The sequence below is a fragment of the Brachyistius frenatus genome, unplaced genomic scaffold (genome assembly GCF_029030835.1).
Source record: "Brachyistius frenatus isolate BFR_SWC_R1_liver_20210118 unplaced genomic scaffold, ASM2903083v1 Contig_11, whole genome shotgun sequence".
NCBI classification, from domain to species: Eukaryota; Metazoa; Chordata; class Actinopteri; family Embiotocidae; genus Brachyistius; species Brachyistius frenatus.
The window spans coordinates 7296613-7318548 of record NW_027210610.1 but is presented as its reverse complement, the minus strand read 5'-3'; the positions used below and the strand labels follow the sequence as shown (position 1 = coordinate 7318548).

At 43.3% G+C, this 21936-nt stretch overlaps 3 protein-coding genes across 4 annotated transcripts; 1 reads left to right on the top strand and 2 right to left on the bottom strand.

Annotated features, from left to right (window-relative positions):
* Window positions 1–7620: 7620 nt before the first annotated feature.
* Window positions 7621–12208, bottom strand: scd (stearoyl-CoA desaturase (delta-9-desaturase)). The gene is made up of 6 exons (XM_069691895.1): window positions 11982–12208; window positions 11380–11639; window positions 10374–10504; window positions 10009–10214; window positions 9334–9566; window positions 7621–8183 (listed from the first exon to the last, which is right to left on the bottom strand). Exons 2-6 carry the CDS (start codon window positions 11609–11611, stop codon window positions 7984–7986), a joined length of 1002 nt encoding a protein of 333 aa, XP_069547996.1. The 5' UTR covers window positions 11612–11639; window positions 11982–12208; the 3' UTR covers window positions 7621–7983.
* Window positions 12209–14382: 2174 nt separating this feature from the next.
* On the top strand, window positions 14383–18723 carry dnajb12b (DnaJ heat shock protein family (Hsp40) member B12b). Of its 2 annotated transcripts, XM_069691893.1 has the most exons (9): window positions 14383–14515; window positions 15556–15733; window positions 15868–16013; window positions 16125–16298; window positions 16414–16484; window positions 16664–16773; window positions 17268–17440; window positions 17555–17700; window positions 17804–18723. In XM_069691893.1, exons 1-8 carry the CDS (start codon window positions 14383–14385, stop codon window positions 17674–17676), a joined length of 1107 nt encoding a protein of 368 aa, XP_069547994.1. In that variant the 3' UTR covers window positions 17677–17700; window positions 17804–18723. The 2 variants fall into 2 exon arrangements, with proteins under 2 accessions (XP_069547994.1, XP_069547993.1); XM_069691892.1 differs by having other exon boundaries at window positions 17555–18723.
* A 543-nt stretch (window positions 18724–19266) lies between these two features.
* ddit4 (DNA-damage-inducible transcript 4) lies at window positions 19267–21187 on the bottom strand. Its single transcript, XM_069691891.1, has 3 exons — window positions 20944–21187; window positions 20470–20701; window positions 19267–20383 (listed from the first exon to the last, which is right to left on the bottom strand). Exons 2-3 carry the CDS (start codon window positions 20651–20653, stop codon window positions 19884–19886), a joined length of 684 nt encoding a protein of 227 aa, XP_069547992.1. The 5' UTR covers window positions 20654–20701; window positions 20944–21187; the 3' UTR covers window positions 19267–19883.
* Window positions 21188–21936: the final 749 nt, after the last annotated feature.

The following is a 21936-nucleotide window of genomic DNA, read 5'->3' as shown; positions in this document are numbered from 1 at the left end:
TGAGTTAACTTGAATGTTTAGAAATGTACTTCTCCGACTTTGAGCAGACCACAAGTAGCATCGGTTAGTCCCGATGTATTAAAGATAGCTGCAACCATGAAGGGTCAGGCTGGAGAACAACTCTAGTCTAATTGAACCCAATTTTTGAACTAATCAATGACTTAAACTGTAAAAAGTCTTACACGGTGATTCATCTATAAATAGCCTGGATGTGTCTATGCCTCATTGGAAACTGGTACACAGGTTTCGCATGAAGTTACTTGTGGGTTTGGTACATTTCCCACGGCGTGTTCACACAACGCTTTTAGTCATTCACACGGTTTTACCTATTTTGGTGAAGTGCGTCTGGTTTTTTTTTTTTATTATTTATTTATTTATTTATCTCAAGTCAAGTTTATATGGGCCTATTTTCCACAGGTGTTGACAGAAATACTTTTCGGAGAAATTAGACCATTTACAGCTAATTCAGTAAGCATAAATACTGCAATGTCTTTAATCCATTATTTGGTCATTAAAAAAACAACAACACTAGATGCAATTAAAAATGCTAAGGTACGTGTACTTATGCTCCCCTAGATTGCCCCATGTATAAACATATTGATATACACTATATGTTAATTTAGAGTGGAACAGATGCAGCTGGCCATTCTCTTCCTATCAATATGTTCTTAGTGGATCATACCGAGAGCCCTTAAAGCAAGGTTAGGTTAGGTTAGGTTAGGTTAGGTTAGGTTAGGTTAGGTAGTTACTTTATTAATCCCCGAGGGGAATTTTTTTTATTTTTTTTTAGGTTAGGTCAAGCTCATAAACACATTTATTTGACTGTTTTTTTTTTCCCCTAATATTTACATACACTAAATATGACAAGCAATAACAGTATCATAATGGGTTAAACTGTACAACCATGTACAACAGTATGTTAAAAAATCTCAACGTGCAACACTAAAATGAACACGGGACAATAAGAACTTTTATTTTAGGTCGATTTTTCTTCCACGTGTTCCTGTAATAACTTGTGGCTTTCTTCATTTTGATGCTGTTCATGTTTGTTTGGTTGTTGTTTTTTTAAATGTTCTATCCCCGGTAGTTTTCATGATGAACAGTAGATGGCTCTGTGTTTAACCATGTACGTGTGTTTCTTCTCAGAGGCCCTGTGCACCTTCAACAGGCCGCTATGGGCACTCATGCACACAGTGCTGTCTGCATCAACGCCCACAGGGAAACTAAAGCTGCATCTCCGTTTTCCTATTTTCAAGAAACGCGCGTGAATGCATCAATGTCTTACATTTACGATTTTGTTTTTTTTTTGTTTTTTTTTTATTATTCCTGTCAGGAATTTAAAGCGTTGTGTAACTTATTCATTTTATTGAGAGCCTGAGGCTGTAGGGGAAAGTTTGCAAGCTGACACAGGTGCATCTCCCGCCCTCCCCCCATTGGTCCAGGGGGGATCAGACGTCAAGCCCTCGCCGCTGATTGGCCGCTTTCAGGTCAGACGCTGGGAACTGCCTGATGAATGTTTTTTTGGGAGGGGGAAGGAGGGAGCAATGGGTGGGGGGGGTTTGAACTAGAGTAACCTTGGTCACGTCTGCCAGGGGTAACGATAATATCACGCAACTTCACCACCGATCACACCACCACCGCAGCAGCAGCAGCAGCCCCTGAGTCATGCTGTTCTCTCCGTTTATGGAAGAACAGCAGACTTCTCGACTGAAACCCGGATGTATTAAAGTAGACGTGAGAAAAGATCAGGAGATACCGGAGTCCTGCCAGAAATCTGTCATTAATGGTGCAAAGTTTTCAAGTTTACTGAAGTACTTCCTCTTCACCTCGTGTATGAGATACATGTGCTTTTTTTTTTTTTAAATGTATTTATTTATTGACAGATTCCCACCCTGATACAACATATGAACATTATTATTGTATCACTAGTCTGCAAATAAGCAACCAGCATAAAGGGGTTCAATGTAACACACTTTTTTATTTTTTTACAGCTGCTACATATAAATAACTACATCAATAATTATATACTTTATTCTGAAATGGGCCATTCTGCATTGTGAGTACTTTTATTCTGATACTGAAGTAGTTTTCAGTGACTTGTATTTCTATGGTGTACTTAAGTTTGATCTTTTAAGTGCATTTTGAGGATCTGACTTGTCCCACAAAGTTGCAAAACTTTTACTTGTAAAAGAGGATTTGTACCTTGTGGCATTTCTGCTTTTACTAAAGGATCTTTGTCGGATGTTTTCCACCACTTGAGGGCTGTATCTAATTTAAGTTAAGATGATACAGTGAATCAGTGAACTGTTGTTTTAAAAATATATATATATATATATCAGCAAAAAGTGGAAAAAAATGCATATATTTAATCCACAAAGCCCAAAGTGATGTTTTAAATTGCACATAGGCTACTGTCTGACCAAAATAGTGTAAATCAATATATACGATTTACCGTTATGTGACACAGAGTTAATCCTCACATCTGAAACCAGTGGATGTTTGGCATTTATGCTCGAAAATGTCTTAAACGCTCCACCAATGGACCAATTGTCTGTAAAAAAAAAAAAAAAAATCCCATCAAATTTCAGAATGAATCATAAACTTCTTTGACTCACAATACTCACATACTGCCCAGCACTGAGAAGGTGTGATGTCATACAACACGGCATCTGGTCAACACACTGGCCCCACATTCCTCTTGGCCCTGTGTAAACCCGGCAGCAGCTCATATTACTGCAGTCTTAAATAGGGGATATATTTGACTCGCACACTTGAGTCAGCAGAGGTCTTTACCACAGAAGGTAAAAAAAGCAAGCCAGGGAACAGAAAATCCCCAAAACAAGTCCTGTTGGAGTTTTACCATAAAAACTGCAGATTTTCATTCCTCACAAAAAAAAAAACAGTACTGGGCAAAGTGTTCAGGGTCATTTACTTAATTCGGTTAAGTAAATAGAAAAATGATAAAAAAAAAAAAAAAAACTGCAAGCGGTGATATGCGGGCCCTCGCAGCTTCACGTCGGGGATCCAGCGGGTCGGGGCCGCCGGCTCCCCGACGTGCAGCACTCGAGGGTCGGCATATTCCCGCTTGCAGTTTTATTTATTTTTCTCGATCTTGTTCCTTATTCTTATTTATTTATTTTTTTAAAGGCTTTTTTTGGCAGCTTAAACATCTTCAAAAACTCATGAAAGTTGGTGCCTGACGCATGTGCAAAGTTTCACGAGGTTTGGAGCATCGTTTGACCTTAAAACATCAACCTCCTGTGTCACGGCCGAACATCACACTTAAGCCGCATCGCCCCGGCTGTGCTCTATACTATGGATATACCACACTATGATATATATACTCTACACAATATACTATATACTCTGTACAAAAAAATGAAGTTTGGGTCACTTTTTGGATGACTTTTATTTGAATATTTTGGACGACATGCTTTGGATATTTTGGACGACATGCTTTGGATATTTTGGACGACATGCTTCGGATATTTTGGACGACATGCTTCGGATATTTTGGACGACTTTTCATGACTTTTTGGAGTATGACCTTTTTCTGAACTGACATCACACACCTCAAGTTACTTCCCACTGTGAGGCAACTGCTCGAACACCACTGTGTCGTACTATATCATGTCCGAAATGTGAAAAAAAGAAAGCCACTTTTGGACTTTTATTTTGTAGTTGACCTTTGGGTTGGTATTAATAGGACTGCACGTACAAACCCAAACCTGTGTGGCTTACCCTTAGAGGGATTCTCTCTCTCTCTCTCTGAACCGTGTGGCTTATTAAGGGGACTCGCCCTCAGTAAACCGTGAACCTTGCGTGTGACCTCGGCGGGACTCGAACCCGTGTCTTCGTGAGGTCGTTTCCAGCTCGGAGTCGGCGTCGCGGGCATCTGAAAGTGCTTTCCATCTTTTAACATCAATACAAATTCCATTGCAAACTGTAGAAAATGTTGCACATTTAACTTACTTCCTCTTTCTTGCAGCTGCAAACACAAATATCTCTGCTGAGTAAATCTAGAGTGTTACGTCACTCTGATGTCGCCGATATCTTCGCCGCCGGAGAACTAATTGCGGCACCGGAGTTCACTCGGAGCTTTCCAGTGACTCAACCGACAGCCCGGTTAACTCAACAGGGAAAAGATTCGACTCCACCAAGGTTGCCATTAAGGGTTCAGATCCCACCCGTTGATGGTGATTTAGCTTTTAGTGAAGTTGAAACGTTTGGAGAAATTGAAAAAGTTCTGCGCACACTGAACATGACAGGAAGCGATTTAATATCACCGCAGACGCCCTTGAAAACACGTACATCTACTATCCAAAGAATGTCTGCGGCAATTTTGGTCGCACTTGAATGAATATTTGTGGGAGGTGGAGTTATAGGTTGCGGTGAGCCAAAGATCTGTCACAATGCTGCCTAACTCCTGGGAAGATTGGTGGCGCAGTGGTTAGCACTGTAGCCTCTCAGCCCGGACGTTTGGGATTTGACACCCCTCCCCCCCCGCTCTGTCATGACTTTAAAAAAAAAAGTCATAAGGCATTTTTGACTTTGAAAATGCAGGTCATTTTTTGAACAATATGCCATAGTATGGCTTGTTTGGGGGTTCGACTCCCCCCCTTCTGTAATGACTTTTTTTTTTTTTTTTTTTTTTTAATCATACTATATATAGCGTGTCATCCAAATTGTGAAGAAAAAAAAAAAAAAAAAAGTCATACTACAGCCTAAAAAGACCTAAAAGTCATTTTTGGGTCACTTTTTGGACGCGCTACAGTGTGACTTTTATATCCTTATTTTGGACGACACGCCACGGGCGCACCGATCGGCGAAAACAAATTCTTACGATAACTCTTAATTCCAAACATGTCAAGAGGGCGCAGACTCAATTTCAAGTCGGTCCGACAAAATCTCTGGGAGGAGTTCGTTAAAGTACAACACGTGCGAATCGCCAAAAAATGGCACCTAAAAAACAAAACCAAAAAAAGTCTGATCAAGTAATTGTTTGTTTTACTAAGCATATGTAAAACTTCGAGAGCCCTCGGGTGAACCTCCAAAACACGAGATTTACAATGACATAAAACTTGGGGAGTTTTCCCTCCAGCCTCCGAATTGGAAGACTTGCAGTTATAACAGAAGTCTTAATTCAAACCGCCGGCGTGTTCGTCAGCGCTGTGCGATATATTCAATCCCGGGTAGACGTTTTAATTACCAAAAGCCCCGACAGGATTAAGACAGAATGCTTCTCGTTTGCAGGTGGCTTGCTCCCGTTGAAAGCAAACTAAAAAATGTTTTTTTTTTTATATCTTAAATTAAAAACAAGGTCCAGCTGTCATGTATGTGCTTAAATTTGCATTTAAGGTCAATTGGAAAAAAACAACAACAACAACTCTTGACAAGGATCTCTACAGGAACATGGCTGTGTGTAACCCGAAGCTTCAGTCAGTGGAGACTAATGCGCAGGACAAATGCGTATCAGATAATGCTGGGACGCAGTGACTGAAAACAGAAAAAAAAACAGAAAAAAGAAGAGCAACAACTGTTATTGGAATTACGAGTGTATTGAAAATATTATGAATTTTATTACAGAATAAAACACAGTTGAGATTTGACATGATCAGACTGAAAGCCTCTCGATCCTCCTCGTCGTTAGGAAAAAAACAAAAAAAAACAAAAAACAAAATGCTGATTTTGGCGCGCTGGACAGCAGGAGTTTGGTTTGCATGGCTTTGTGACGCCGTCGAGTTTTGATAGGTGCGCTCCGACGATGCTCTCGGTGGTTTCCTCCCCGACAGCGCACATTTGTTTGGAAGTTTTTCGCGATGCCGCGACGGGCGTTGCCGACGACTGGCCGGCGCCCGCCCGCCCGTCCGTCCGTCCGCCGGGGCCCCGGATCTCACGCGCGGAACATTCGCAGCAGCTGTTAAGTTTGCGTCGGATTCTCTCAAAATGAACCGATATTTGTGTTTGGAGCACCTCGGTGTTTTCACGCCACCCGTCGGCCTAAATTAGTCAGAATATAAAAAAAAACAAAACCAAAAAACAAAACCGATGCGTCCCGACTGCTGCTTCAGCCTGTAAACATGGAACTCGGGGATTTTGTTTTTGCGGTGCTCGAACCTTTTGTCTTCACTTGGCAGGGCGTGAAGGAATGAACGCAAGTCATAAGGCATTAGGTTGTATCCTGACTCTCGGGAAGAAATAAATAGGTGCTCCATTTTGATGTTTCCTTTTTTTTTTTTTTTTTTTTTTTTTACGAGACTGCAACGCAGAAACATCTGGTTCAGCGATGGGATTTTTTTTTTTAGTCCGCAGGGAAAAATGTAAAAAAAAAAAAAAAAGAAAGCAATACATTGACAATATAAGCATTCCGCACACCAGAATCGAAGATAAACATGTACGTTGAAGTCTTGCGATGACAAAAATCGCCTCTGCGGGACATCGAAAGGGAAACCGGACCCCCCCGGTCTCGGAAATCGCCGCGGCGACAGTTCCGGCGATCCAAAAAGCGATTGCGGCTGCACGGTACGTTACAAAAAAAAATAAAATAAAAAAAAAAAAATAAAATAAACGCGACGCGGTTCTGCCGTCGCGGTCACCGGTACGACACCTCACTACGACACCTACTACGGTACGTGGCCATGCATTGGGTGGCGCGTTGTTTCTGGAGCGCCGGAACTCGTCGCGTTGACCCTGGCCGCTACGCCGACCAATGAGATCTCTGCTGCGGAGCCCCGCCCCCCCCCGATGTTAAAAAAAAAAAAAAAAAAAAAAAGGAAATATTCTACAATCATGTAGCGCGACGAAGCAATATCGACTTTGCCTGCTCCGGCGGATTCAGAGACGGTCGTCGACGCCTCGCGCGCCCTCGGCACTAAAATGCATCCGTTAAAAAAAAAACAAAAAAAAACAAAAAAAAAACCAAAGCTCAATTCAAGTTTGACTTTGATCCATTTTCTGTTAAATGGCAGGTTTTAGTCTGAAGTTAAAACGCGTCTCTTTCGCCGTCGTGAGAAAACGCCGTCGAACGACGACGTCGGCTGAACGAGCAGTTCATGTTTATGGTCTTTTTCTGAGTGCTCGGGAGGTGGGGGGGGGGGGGGGCGGCTCGTCCGCGCGTTCGGTCGGAGAACCGCGGTTGGACGCCAAAACGCGCCGCGCGGCTTTTGTTTTTCCCGGGAAGTTTCGGGCGTCGGAGCGGCCGGGTTTAAAGGAGACGGTCCGGGTTCCGTCGCGTGCTGTAATTCGTTAAAGACAACCAGTAAAAAAAAAAAAAAAAAAAAAAAAGTTTCAAACTCCTATCCCCCCCCCCCCCCCCCCCCCCAAAAAAAATAAATCTTAAAACGCTCAGAAAGTTCATTTAAATACAAGAACTGTTAAAAACATATGTAAACTGCAAAAAAAACAACAACAAAAAAAAAAAAAAAAAAGGCAACAGTCTCCAATCAGCATTGAACCCTACGGTTTAAAATATTGTTCCTCCGGACGTCCGCGCTCCGCTTCCTGTCGTTATTGGATTAATAATCGAGTAATACTTACATAAAAATGATCGGCTACATGACTGACCTTGCATGAAAAAAAATTGCACACCGAAGTGGCAAAACAGCGTCGAATGAAGTTGACTTTTCTTTTTTTCTTTTTAAATCTACTTCAAAATCTGAAACGTGGTTTTAAGACCTCGGCCTGACTGAACACTAGAAATCAAAGCGAAGAGCTCGGCAAAAACATGTTGGTTTTTTTTTTTTTTTTTGTCGTATTTTTTTTTTTTTTTTCATCTTGAACAATTTGTTAGGTTACAGCTACAAAAACCACCAAAAAAAAAACAAAAAAAAACAAGCAAAATGTGGTCAAGGCCCTCACGAAGCTGACTTGATCCTCCGAGGATGAGAAATGTATAGCTGTCAAAGGACTTGTTGAGCTTCTTCCGGTCGCTTTTTTTTTTTTTTTTTTTTTGCCTCGAAGCCGACCCGCAAAACCGGCGGCACTTTAGCCACTGCGGTGGCTCCCGTCCCCGGTGCGCTGCGCCCGAGCCAGGACCATTTCGCGGGACACCCGCTTGCGGTCCTTGGCCAGGCCCAGGAAGCACATGGTGTCGATGAAGCAAGTGGTGAGGTTCAACTTGCAGCCGAACTCGCTGGTCGCGTAGTCGAAGGGGAACGAGTGGTGGTAGTTGTGGTACCCTTCACCTGTAAGGCACAAGGAAACGGGCGGGGAAGAATTGAGGTTGCGGATCAAAAACCTTTGGATTTTTTTTTTTTTAATCGGGACGACCCCGACCTTCAAACTTTGCAATTTGCGTCGACAGTTTTATAACCAGGAAATGCAGAAAAGATGCGTTTTTAGTATGTTTAGGTGGCCATTTCTCTTTTTTTTCGGGTTGGTGTTATAGCCCTTTAAAAACCGAGGTCCGACCAGGGTTCGCGCCCGGCTGTGTTTGAAAGGTCAATCCCCGTCCCCCCAAAAAAAAGATTCAGACGAGGGTCAATTTCAACCGGCGCGGGACGGACGGATCCCGTTGGTTGCAAATCGGGGCAAACGGTCGTGACGGAATTGTCGCGGGTCGCCGTTTCCCCGGTGAAGCGCGGCGACGCGTCGCCGGGAAGGTTTTTTTTTTTTTTTTTTTTTTTTGAAACGCGACGGTGGTGAACCGCGATGGAAACGTGGCCGTCTGGCGAGATTTAGACGTGCGCGAGATAATTACGTAACATCGCAAAAAACAGACAAACTAACAAGCGACAAAACATTTCACCGAGATGCGCGAGCGCAGTAAAACGGAGGCTTTCGGTGTGATGAATGGCGGCTCGTCATCTTAGAATATTTTATTTTTATTAATTTAAAATAAAAATTTAATTTAAATTTAAAATGATTTATTTTTCCGACGTGAATTTATGCAATTGCAAACCTGTGAGTCGCTTTTTAGACATTTTATTCACCCTTTACTGTATTGAAGTGCATAATATGTACGGACGAGCCAGAAAAAGTCGTTTTGTTTGTTTCGTAACAATCGTAAAATAAATGGTTTTCCCATCGTTGGTTGACACATTCCTTCATTTGACCTTCGAAGCCGCTGCGTCGTCAAATGTGTCGGGAACGTGTTCACGCGTCAACTCCGACGTGACGTTTCGCCCGCAGGTGGCGCTACGCCGAAGGGGCGAACCGAATCTCGGCGGTCCGTCTCGTCTGAAATGCTGCGGGATTAATCCTCGCGCCGTTGTCCGAAAATTCCCACCCAGGATTTAGATCATCGCCGATAATAAGCATTCCCTCCTCCGCCTTTTTGTTTGTTTGTTTGTTTGTTTGTTTGTTTGTGTGTGTGCGTGCGCGTGTTTTTCCTACCGATGGCGCTGAAAGTGACGAACTTGTTCTCCCTGGGGTTGATGTTCTTGTCGTAGGGCCTGTTCCCCCACATGTGAGCCGCGCTGTTCACCAGCCAGGTGGCGTTCAGCACCAGGGTGTACCTCAGCAGGGCCGGGATGAAGTACGCCACCCACAGGGACTCCCCCCACAGGTACCAGGGCACGGACATCGGGACGAAGAAGCACATGAGCAGCACGGACATCTTGTAGTACCTGTTGGGAGGCGACGAGAGAGAGGGGGGGGGGGCGGGAGGTAAAACGGAGCCTGTTTACTTAAGTGCGAAATGCAAATGACGCAGGAATGAGCGGCATGTCGAGGCGAGGGATCGTTCACCTCCTTACTTCTGCCCTCGTGACACGGTTTTCGCCGAGTCCTCGACATGCGCCCGATTGACATGTCGGTGACCCGCATCCGGTTAAACCGGGATGACTAATGCAACCCTGCGCTGCAGACGCAGCTCTGCAGCGGTTGGTGGACTTACTGTAGCAGGTGGAAGAGGGTTCGTTTTTTTTTTTTCTTTGACAGTTATTTGTTACTTCTACTTTGTTTACTTTCTGCACCTTTTTTTCTTTTTTAAAAGATTGAATAAACCCAGGCTGATGTTTTAAGCCACCAGATGGAGCGTGAAACAAACCGTCGACCCGTGCAACTTACTTCCTTTGGAACATCACAACTTTGTCCGCCAGCAGGTCGCTGAGCTCCAGCTTGCGTCCCTTCTCGACGACGTCGGGGTGCTTGCGCACCAGCAGCCAGCCGATGTGAGCGAAGAAGAAGCCCCGGACGGCGTTGTGCGGGTCGGCGTCCGTCTCCGAATATTTGTGGTGAACCCTGTGGTCCCGAGCCCACTCGAAGATGTCGTTCTGCGGTTTGGAGTGAAGACGGGACGTTACACAAGAGCGCCGGCGCGAGCGCCGCCAGAATAAACGAGAACCGCCGTCGCGCGTTTTCTGTCAGTTTCGCGGCGGGGACGCGCGTCCCCGACGGCCGGCTCTTCGGGACCTTACGTCTCGTTTCCGTACCTGAAATGCCATGGAGTTGGCGACGCTGAGGAAGATCCGCAGAGGTAACGTGGCCTTGTAGGATCTGTGGCTCCACAGGCGGTGAGCTCCCGCGGTAATTCCTAGAGCGCTTACGAAAAAACAAAGCGCAGCTGTGGGGAGAAAACACATCCGCAAAATTAATTCGACCGCGTCCTGCTCGTCTGCTCGCGTCATCGGCGCTTTGCCGAGCGCTCACTAGACGCTGCGCGCCGAGGCGTTTTCGGTAACGCTGTCAGAGCTCGGGAGGAGATTGAGCAACAGGTGATGCACCACGGGGGACATGTCTGCAACTAGACGGGAATGATCCCTCTTAAATGGTCAAATACGTTGTGCCACGCAGAACTGTGGCAACGGACCGCGATGAGTGATCGCCGATATCTGACACCGGCTGCGGGGATGAAACTACGCGATGGATCTGTTAATGAAAAGACGGGAAGCTTTAAAAAAAAAAAAAAAAAAAAAAAATCTATTCAGCAGTGCAACCTTTGTTTTGAATTAAAACAAAGTGGGTTTAAAAAAAAAAAAAAAAAAAAAAAAAAATGACGTGAGGTTTATGTAAATGAACATGCTGCTCCTTCAACGGCCTGCACTCCTTTTACAGTGACTTTGCCTAAAAAAAAAAAAAACAACAGGACAGGTGGGCTGTCCCGTTTAAGAGATAAGAGCTTATTGTCACATGCTTCCCTCCAGCTTTTAAGATGAATGCATTAAATGTCTGGTGATATATGCCCGGTGGATAATCCGCCACACATGCAGGGGAACTGGGAGGATCTATGCAGCCACGTCTTTTTTTTCTTTTCTTTTCGGTTTTTTTTTTTTTTTTTTTGCATTCACCAGTGGTGAGAAAGTGGGCCGGGCTGCTGACATAACAACTGCTTTAAAAAAAAAAAAAAAAATGTGATGTCCTCCAAAAGAAAAAGCCACATTTAAACCAAACTGTGCAAGAAATGCTGTAACAGGTAGATTATTTTTGTGTGTTACTTACACCAGAGCAAGGTCAAAGGAGCTGCTGATGGGATGAGGAAGACGCCGTACAAGGCTCCTATATGCAAGACGGTCATCAATATGACGTTTTTCCATACGATGATCTTGCGAGGTTTGGGGCCCTCTTTCTCTTTGTATGTGTTATCGAACACGTCTTCTCTGATGGCCTCTGGAAGAACATCCCCGCTGCTGGACTTGTGCTGCTTCTTCTCCAACGCCTCCGCCTCCGTCATTGTGGCTTTGCGGGTTCTGGTGATTTCTCTAAACGGCGAAGATGGAAAAGGGAAAAAAAAAACAAACAAACAAACAAACAAAAAAAAAACGCGTCAACCTCCGGGTGTTGTTGGTTTTTTTTTTTTTTTTTTTTTGCAAACGAGATGAGGCAGTATGAAATAAACAATATGTTAATTGATTTATTTTTACATTTTTTTTTTTTTTTTTACATTTTTTTTTAAATGCTAGCTCGCGCTAGCTGGCGCCTTGGTGGTTACGGAAGAGGGGCGGTCATGTAACCATGATGCTCGACTTTATAGCAGCTGCGACATTGCATAAAACTGATATTACACCTGCGGGAGGGGGAACGAAATAACGTAAAGGACTCACCAAAGACAGGCAGACGAGTGGAAACGAGATTCGGTGAGTGAAACGGGAACAGGAGCTGGTTTAAAAGTACAGTAACCCAGAAAGGGAGCGTGATCGGTTCTGCAGCGAACGCATCAATGAGTCGGAGCGCGAGGTGCGACTGACCAATCAGCGCCCGGATGCCGCCTCAAGGTCGCGCTCTGATTGGCTGTCGGTTTATCTGCTGTTCACCTTTTATTCATTCTTTGGCCAGCCAGATGTATATTTACGTCCCCTGGAGAGCGACGGCGGCTGCCGCTGCTGTTTGTCTAGACGTGTCAGCCGCACTTCGTGTTTTCCATTCACGCGTGGATTATTCACGAAACGACTCGAGTCGTGAAGTGTTTAACGATTGAAGCTGGGGGGCAAATGGAAGTTTTTAGTCGCCGTACACCAGAACCAGCGGCGGAGAAGCCCCGCCCCCTTCACATTAAAAAAAAAAAAAAAAAAAAACACGGGATGTTTTCTCTAGCGCGTCATCCTCGTCCCTAAAGAAAATGGTATTAATAAAATAAAATAAAAAATCTTTATTCTAAAGTTGCGGAAAGTCCTCTCAAAATTTGTACAATTATTATTATTTCTTTTGCTTAATTCCTTAATAGTTAGGCTACTCCCTTTATGGTCCCATGCACCTCTGACTAGGCTATATGACCGCTGTTTTCAAAATAGAGTTAACCTACTTTATATTATCCCTGAAAACCAAATCTAAATAATTACCGGAGGAGTGTCTGCTGAAGTTTATTTAGTAGCTTACTTAAACGTAGTTATAAGCAAATAAACGTTTCCTATACAAGTCTTGATGAATGGCAAGCCAAGTTTCACAGCTGAGTCTTCACAGTGTCGGTGCTTTAGATTCTCTAGAAACACTGTGAATGTGCTGTAAAGATGTTCGGTAAGAGTCAAGCAAAATGTACATTTAACAAGTTGTCGACAGACTCCGTAAAGTGGCAGAGAACCTCGGTTTAAAGTAAGAAAAGGTTTCACACGTAAGATGATGTACTTTATCAAAGTCCTGTTTTATATCATCACTAGTCAGACAATTACATGTTCATATTTTTTTTTTTTTGTCTCTTTCTGTGATTCCTTGTGGTGAACTGAGCATTAAACAGCTTTTTTTTTTTAATCAACAAATTACACTTTTTTTCAAATGGTGTAACAAAAGACAGAACAAGTAATGCTCGTTAGATGTTTGCTCATCCTTTATAAACCAAGTATATGCCAGTAGGTTTATTTCATTAGTTTCAGAAAATGACATTGTTTTGCTACTTGCGCCTTCATGAAGTCAGCAATTGCAACATGCAATATTTTAGTGTTTACCCATTGTCAATAAAGTCAATAAAAAAAAAACGGTATTCCAGTTATGCGCTGATTATTGTGTGGCTGAATATTCAGGCCCTGCAGGCAAACTGACTGAATGAGGGAGTTGAAATCACAACAATGATGCAGTACATGTTACACTGTGTGTGGGTGTCTAGTATTCGCTGTCCTTCACAGTTTGTGTTTTTCAAACGGCTTTGCAGCTCTGTCTCCTGCATCCTCGTTGTCAATGTGGCTCCTGGAGATTTTCAGTAAACAATGATGCACCTGAGAATCACCGATATACCTTTTTTTTTTTCTTTTTCATGGCAGACACCTTGACTTGTCACAGTTGGGAAAGCACACGTGAATTGACGATGGCTGCGTCCTGCTTTCGTGCAACGTAGTTCGCTGTCACGGCTCGCTAAATATAAGCCAAAATAACATCGCCTGCTTTCTCTCACACGTACAGATGGTATTCTGTACGAACAAAGACGATTACATACTTTTCTTTAGAAGAGAAAGGGTATGCTTTTATTTACTACTGTTGGCACAAGAATGAACGCGAATAGGAGCATTACAGTGATTTATGATCAACTTACTGCATATACGTTCCACATCTAAAAGATTTAGACTGTTTAATTGTATTACATGATGTACAAAAAAAAAAAAATCGGTTAACCGTAAGGTCAAAAAGACATGGCTGGTGTTGAACTCAAGAGACAGGGTCCATGTTTAAAGAGGCTGAGCACATCCATGGGTTTTCACCTTCATGACCTACATTCAAAAAACAACAAAAAAACAGAAGAAAATCGACGATTTGTTGCCATCTAGTGGCGAAACGAGGCAGCACAGAGACGACGCAATCAATTCGTGCAAACGCAGCGGGAGGGGGGAGGCTTACCTATTCCTGAAAAGTCAACGTCTCCAGGCTCCAGCAGCAAAAAACGGTCCCGCACTGAGCAATTTAAATCACCAACTAACCGGCTGACAAATATGTTCGCAGCATCCGCGTGACGTCATCAGCAGGCGCCCTTATTTACTTGTGGTCCAGTTGGCCGCCGCCGCCGCTGCTGCTGCTGCTGCAATGGAAGTAAACAGGGACGAAGCGGAGCGCTGCATTGACATTGCGACTGCGGCGTTGACCAACCACCAGCCGGAGAAAGCGCTGAGGTTCCTGGAGAAGGCGCAGAGACTCTTCCCGACGGAGAAGGCGAAGAGTAAGTTAAAATGGCCGTGTCGCGGAGAAGAAGAAAAAGGGGGAGGAGGAGAGGGGGTGGGGAGCCCGCTTCAGCTGGGCAGCATCACCTGCAGCATCACCTGCATCCCGGATGAGCAGCCGATGGCGCCCGGGCCTGTCGTAGCATACCAGCTCGCTGGCTCAGTTGCTCTGTTAAACTGCACCTTCTGGAGCTGTTGTTTGTTAAATGCTCAGCATTGAACTGACGTTGCACCCATTGCTGTCGGTATTTATTATTTTTGATTTTCTATTAGGAAGCTGAGCCCGGGATGTCGGACGCAGAGATTCCTAGATGACTAAGATGTCTTAGTTTCCCCTCTAATCTTTTTTTTTTATTGCGTTGCACAATATACCTACACCCGCAAATACAAAACACTGCAAAAGAAAAAAATACAGAAAGGTGAGCATCATTCACGCACACAGAAGAACAAGTAATGTCCTGTATAAAATTGGGTTCGTTGATTGGGATACGTATTATGATGTAAGTCAAACATTTTAGGTAATTGTTAAAGGCTTCGCTATCGTTATTCAGTCTGTCTCTTAAGTATGCACTGAATGCACAAGTAGTCAAGTCAGTTTATTTAAATCCCACCCAACACACATTGACCTAAGTGCTGCACGACTCCAGACACTGGTCATTCTTAAAATACTATCACATGAGAAATATCAATGTTTATGCATTTGGTCTAAAATAGAGGGACATCTGAGTTTTTATAGATATCCATGAGCTACAGGAGTCAGTCTGGAACTTGGGATGCACAATAACATCGGCAAGTCATCGATAGGGGTTGATAAAGACTCAAATGAAATATCCTCAGTGGCAGGCTGATTAAAGGACACTTGAACCGATTGAAGGGCTTCTTTACAGCTTCTGCTGGTATCAGAGTGCTTAATACATTTACAGTTGTTTACAGTGTAGGACCCTCACTAACAGTACTGTGCTTTTTCAGCTGCATGTTGAATATTAGTCTGAATATGTTTGAATGTTCACAACATTTGTCACCTTATGTCTTCTTCTAGCATTGCTTGACCTGATAGCAAAGAATGGATTTACACCCAGACAAGGTGGCCACTCAGACTCCAGTGGGGGCTCGGGACCCCGACAGCGGCAGAGCACCAATCAGGATACCAGACCTGAAGAAAAGCCTTCAGACACCTCCAAACCCTACACGTCAGATCAGATAGACGCCGTGAGAAGGTACGTAAGACTGGGAATCATGTAAAGTTCATATTGGCTTTGAAGAAACTGTTTACGGTTTTGCTGGAAGCGATGTTGACGTGTTTCCAGTCTTCACGTGGCACCTGTTCATAATCCTGTGTTCTCTTTCGCAGGATAAAACAATGTAAAGACTTCTATGAAATTCTTGGGGTCCAGAAAGACGCCTCCGAGGACGAACTCAAAAGATCTTATAGAAAACTTGCTTTGAAATTCCATCCGGATAAGAATCATGCTCCGGGTGCAACAGAGGCGTTTAAAGGTAACTTTTTTTACTGATGCAAAAAAAAATTTTTTTAAAAAAATCGTGCTGTATTTTTTTCATTGTGATTTCTAGATATAATTTGACTTCATAATTGTTCATTTCCAACAGCTATTGGTAATGCGTATGCTGTGCTGAGTAACGTTAACAAAAGAAGACAGTATGATCAGTGCGACGAGGAAAGAAGACATCCAACAGAACACGGCCCCGATGGAGGAAACTTCGAGCCGGATATTTCACCCGAGGACCTCTTCAATATGTTCTTCGGAGGAGGTTACCCATCAAGTAAGTGTCACTGCTTTGTGTTGTCATAACGTTCTTGTGAGTGCCAATATTTGAATTATTCATATTACCTGTTCTGAAGTGTCTGTTGAGTTGTAAATGTGCTACATTAATCCAGGTAATACTCATGTGTACACTAACGGGCGGATGCGTTACCAAAGGCGGGAGAGAAGAGAGCGACAGCGGGATGTAAGTTTGGCACTCAAACTGCTGTAAATACAGTGTAAAAATACATAAATATGGTAGTTTGCCATGTTGGCCAGCAGGGGGAGACATTTAGTCAACAGTTAAGGTGTCCTTCGTGATACTGAAGAGATTTTTTTTTTGTGCGTATTAATGTGTGTTTGTAATGTGTTTTTTTTTTGCAGGGAGGTCTGGCTCTCTTCGTGCAGGTCATGCCCATCCTCATCCTGGTTATTGTGTCAGCTCTCAGTCAGATCATGGTCAACAGTCCGTCCTACAGTCTCAGCTTCAGGCCGTGAGTGGGATCCCTATTCTGAGAATGAAATCCCACAACTAGCTGTTCTTCTGTAAAATTGCAAGGGGCTTAGATTCAAGATTATATTCACGCTACATAAAATTCAGAAGAATCCAAACCCAGGTCTATTTCATGATTCTTAATTGTTATATTTTCATCAAATTTCGGAAAATGGATTTGCTTTCACAGAGTTTGCAGTTATATAGCGTCCTGCAACAGGTCCATCGTATTGTTTTGCAGTTTATTGTGCGATTTTAGAAAGAACATCTTGATGCTGCAGTTAGTTTCAAATAATCACAGGCCTTTGCTGTGTTTGCTGGCTCTACGTGTCTGGCCACTCTCCATGCTGCCTGCCTTTGTGTTTCAGATACACTCGCCTGTGAGTCATTATCAGCCGTGAGTCATGTTGACAGAGACGGACGGTTCCAGATCTGTCATCCGCGTGCTGCGTTTCTGTCACACGATATCTGTCCCACACTTTGTCCTATCTTCAGGTCAGCAGGTTACTCGCAGAAGAGGCTGACGGAGAACCTGAAGGTGCCATATTATGTGGGGGAGCACTTCTCCAAAGAGTTCACTGGTGTCAATCTGAAGAATTTGGAGCGCACAGTGGAGGACGATTTTATTTCCAACCTCCGCAACAATTGCTGGAAGGAGAAGCAGCAAAGTATGTTTTCCAAGAAAACATGGGAATGAATGCTGGGAAAACAATTTAAAGAATATTCATATTTTTATTGCCCCTCATATCTTTAAATCAATTCTTCGTGTGTTTTTCTTGCAGAGGAAGGCATGCTGTACAGAGCTCGCTATTTTGGAGACACTGATCTCTACCAAAGAGCGCAGAGGGCTCGCACACCGAGCTGCGCCAAGCTGTCCGAGATCACAGCGTCGTTACATGGTTGAGGATGCGTTCATGATTAAAAACAAGTACTCCACACTTAATCATTTCTGAACATATTTTTTTTTAGTGATTGTCTAAATGTTTTGTTGCATTTCACAAGATAAAAATACTTTTTTTTTTTGTCTCTAGGTTTCCAGAATCACTGTGGAAGATTTCTTGCTGTAAATAGTTAAGCTTTAACAATCTCCACCAAACTGACCCTACAAACTGGTTAAAACCATTTCTGTGAAATTTTAGTGCGTGAAATTAAAATATAATGTTAATATATTGTTTTGAACTAAAAAAAAAAAAAAAAAAAAAAAAGCCACTTATCATTGCTTGTCCTCCTGACAAGATGTGGGTTTGGACAACTTCCAAGCACCAGTTTTGACCATAAAGCTGGCAAAGGTCATTTCACCCTGGTTTCTGCAGTTACAAAACCAGAACATAGATAAGCTCTCTTTAATCATACGAATGATATTTATGTAGCAGTTGAACCGAAACCACATCGAATGATTCCTCCTTGATTTTATGCGGTCAGATCAGTGGAGAAAAGTTTGAAGGGGATTTGCTGATTCGACTTGAAATGCACATTTTCAAACTATGCAGAAATATTGTGAAACCTCTGTTTAGGGTTTGTTAGAACACTTGAACACCTGAGATTTGTCTTTTTCTGCTGTGTGTGTGATATAAAATTAGGAAATGTCCCTGTCACCTTTACCTCCGTTAGCTGTGGTATAACTTCAATATAAATGCCAAGAGAATGAGACATGTGCCTACCCACAAAGTGGGACTTTAACAGGTTCTAGTTTTGGAGTGTAATGTCTCTGATGAATCTCATCTGGTGGGAAAAAGCCATCTCTGTCACACTTTTTTAGTTTATAGTATGCTATTTATTCTTTATATTATTTATTTATTTAATTAGATAGATAGATAGATAGATAGATAGATAGATAGATAGATAGATAGATAGATAGATAGATAGATAGATTTATCAGTGCAGATCCTGCTCACTTTTTTCCACCATGTTTTTACTCCCTGATGAAAAAAATAAAATATGGATGCTTAAACGTGTTGAATGTGACTCGTTACTCTGAGCAGGACAAGAAAGCTTTGTCAGCACATTTGGCCGAGACGAACAACTGGAAACATGGCCGTGTGCACGTTCACATTTCGGGTGACGTGCAAAACGTGCCTGGCAGGAAGGGAAGCGTTACCACAAATAAACTCAGCTGGTCTGTGTCAGAAGTTGCACCTCTGCTTCTCTTTTTTTTTTTGCCAACTTCACACTTATTCAGTTTTTGAACTTTTCATCTCTGTTGTGCGTCATGTGGCTGATAATTGCTGTCTCTTTTTTTCCGGTCAGCTGGACTATGAGTTATATGACTATAACTTATAAAGTTAGACATTTTCCCTCACTACAACAGGTAATTTAGTATAGTTTCCAAATGTTTTCGCACACAGATACACAAATAAGGATCACGATTTAGTTTTTTTTTCAACTTTTCCAGGTTTCCGTTGGAAACCTGAGTCCGGCTGTAAAAAAAAAAAAAATTCATGACGGATCACTTGAATATGACACATTTCATAAAAACAAGACAACAGAAAAGAGATTGTTACAAAAGAATAATTTATTTGCGATCATGAAAGTACAAAAAAAAGTGCAATGTAATGAGTATTTGAATATCAAATAAAGTTGAAAGCAGGACAGGTCTACACAAATACAGGATCGAGTTACATGTGAAATCTTAGCTGCAAGCTTGCACAAATACTGCACAAGGCAAGCCACTGGTAGGCCTTTTACCTTTGAACTGAAGCAGTCACAAAGGTCCCCGACAAGTTCATCAGTTTGTGTCCAATGAAAGGTAATGCATAAACAGAAAACACAATGACTAGAACAGTATAGCTAGCTGCCGTTGTATGGTTTCGATAGAAACTGAGGTACGGTATGCTCTTTAATACTTGCAAAATGCCTATTTACCAGGTATAGCATGATGGTTACACTTTGTAATTTGAAAAATCTGAAGCAAGTTTTACCGCAACACCTGCTCCAAGTACCATAAACTTCAGATCCACTCCCGTTAGGAACAATAGGCTACATCATGACAAGGTCCATCTTTACACTTCAGAAGGCATCGGCTTTATACGTGTAGTAGTTTTACTAGTAAGGCCCTTCTGTGAGCTTTTATTGTCACCTCGGACATTAAAACACCACAGTCCCTTGCATCTCTCAGCACTCCTCAATGAGCAGTGCTTCAGAGCAGTACAGTTTTTTCTTGATCACACGGAAGCCAGTGCTAAGTTTTATGGCTTGTCTCACTGCTTGAGTGGACGGAGACTTTGTGCTAAATAGTCCTTGGATTTTAGGCCACAGGCCGCCTGACTCTAGCCTCAACACCAGAGTGAGCTGAAAGGTGGGGACAAGGTAGGGGTCCACAGAAAGCTGTGCCATGCTCTCACAGAGCGACCCTTGCTCCACACAGAGGTCAATAAGAGCCCCTCTTAAACCGCAGGGCTCACTGGCTGCCAGGTGAAGGAGCTCCTGTCCAATGTGCTCCAGGAGTTTATCGGGAATGAGCAGTTTGGTGCATCTTAAGGCGCAGTCGGAGTCTTTGGCGTCTCTTAGGCTTCGCGCTATAAGGTCCACGACTTCTTTCAGGATCGTCTCCTCCATTGGATCGTAGAACAGGTCGTCATGCGAGGGACACAGATCACTGAAGACGTCTGACCCTGCAGACGAGACAAAAAGCGGGTTAAGAGCCTGAACAATGCATCCAGATGAAAACTTCCAGGGACATGTTTGCAGCACAGCTTACCCGAGTCTGAGAGATCACTCCTGCTGCCATTGTGAGAGCCAGACTCAATACTGCTGCTGCTGGCAGAGGCGCTGAAGTCGGTCAGCCTTTGGACCAGCTTGCCCCAGGACAGCCTCCTGGGACTGCCGTCCACTAGAGAAGAAGGTGAGCTGGCGATGTCGGTGGGTGAAGAGAGATCGGGCATGGTTGTCCTCTGCAGTATTCAACAGTGTCAGTTGCTTCTTGTGGGCAGCTGTTTATGGGGAAACAAAGGCAACAAATGAGCACCGACGTTTACTCCCCGTTTGGCAATCACATTAAACACAAGTGACGTGCATTTAAAGCAGAGCTAAGAAATGTGTGAACGGAACAAGCTTGCAGCAAGAAAATGTTGTATTTTACAGCAGCTCGCAGCTGTTTTTCTGGTGTAAAAAAAAAAAAAAAAAAATTGCTTTTAAGCTAGCGAAAACAACGAAATTATCACATAGTACTTACAGTATATTTGCAAACGGCGCCGTTAAAGGTTGTTGTCCTTGTTGAAGACGAGTTTTTGAATGGTTATTGTCTAGAAAAACAACTGCCTGGAAACTTCTGCCTTCTCGCCTGGCTCTCTTTCTCGCTAACTGCCAAAGCTCTGCAGTCTGTCCTGCAACAATGCTTATATATGAGGCTGCTCGGCCACGCCCATCTCCCTCCAGCCAGCCAATCAAAAAGGGAGGCACGCCATCGGAGCTGTATCTTGCCTGGTAACCTGCCAGCAGAGAAGAAAGACAAACAGGAGGAGGAGGTGGAGGAGGAGGAGAGGGGGGTTGGGTGATGAATAGCAGACCCCAGTGTTTTGGAAATGTACAAGGACATGCCTGGGCCTGCAACATTCATACTGTATTTCTTTGTTTGTGTGACACACAAGTATTAACACATTTATCTGGTGCATTTGCAACCACAGTTTGAAACAGCGCAGGAGAAAGTCCACGCAGGCCCCGGCTCAGCCGGTTCAGCGTTGCAGTGCACATTACGTCACCTGTTTTGCTCAAGCATTACATCAGAATTTTTTATCTGACACACAAGAGATCCAAACAACACGCAAAGCGAGCGACACAATACGACACCGAGCGCGCCGTAAAAAAAAATAAAATAAAATAAAAAAATTGTTAATAAAAATGTTTGACGTCCGTAGAGACGAGTGACACACTTTCAATATTTACAATCGTGAAAGTATGCAGAGAAATTAACCGATGTCACAAGATAAACTCGAGGTGCTTTGCAAAAGGGCTTTAAGTCCTAAAACTAAACACCGCGCGAGAATGAAACGACAGAGAGCTGATTTGTTTTGAGTTGCGGGGAATAGCGTTTCTCTCAGGGCCGCACTGCACGTAACGCAAAGTTGGCCCGCAAAAAAAAAAGCTCTGGAAAGCGGCCAAATATACGCCGCGTCGCTCCACGTGAGTAGGCGTGGAATAGACTGTACTTTGGGAGGAACTGAAAGGC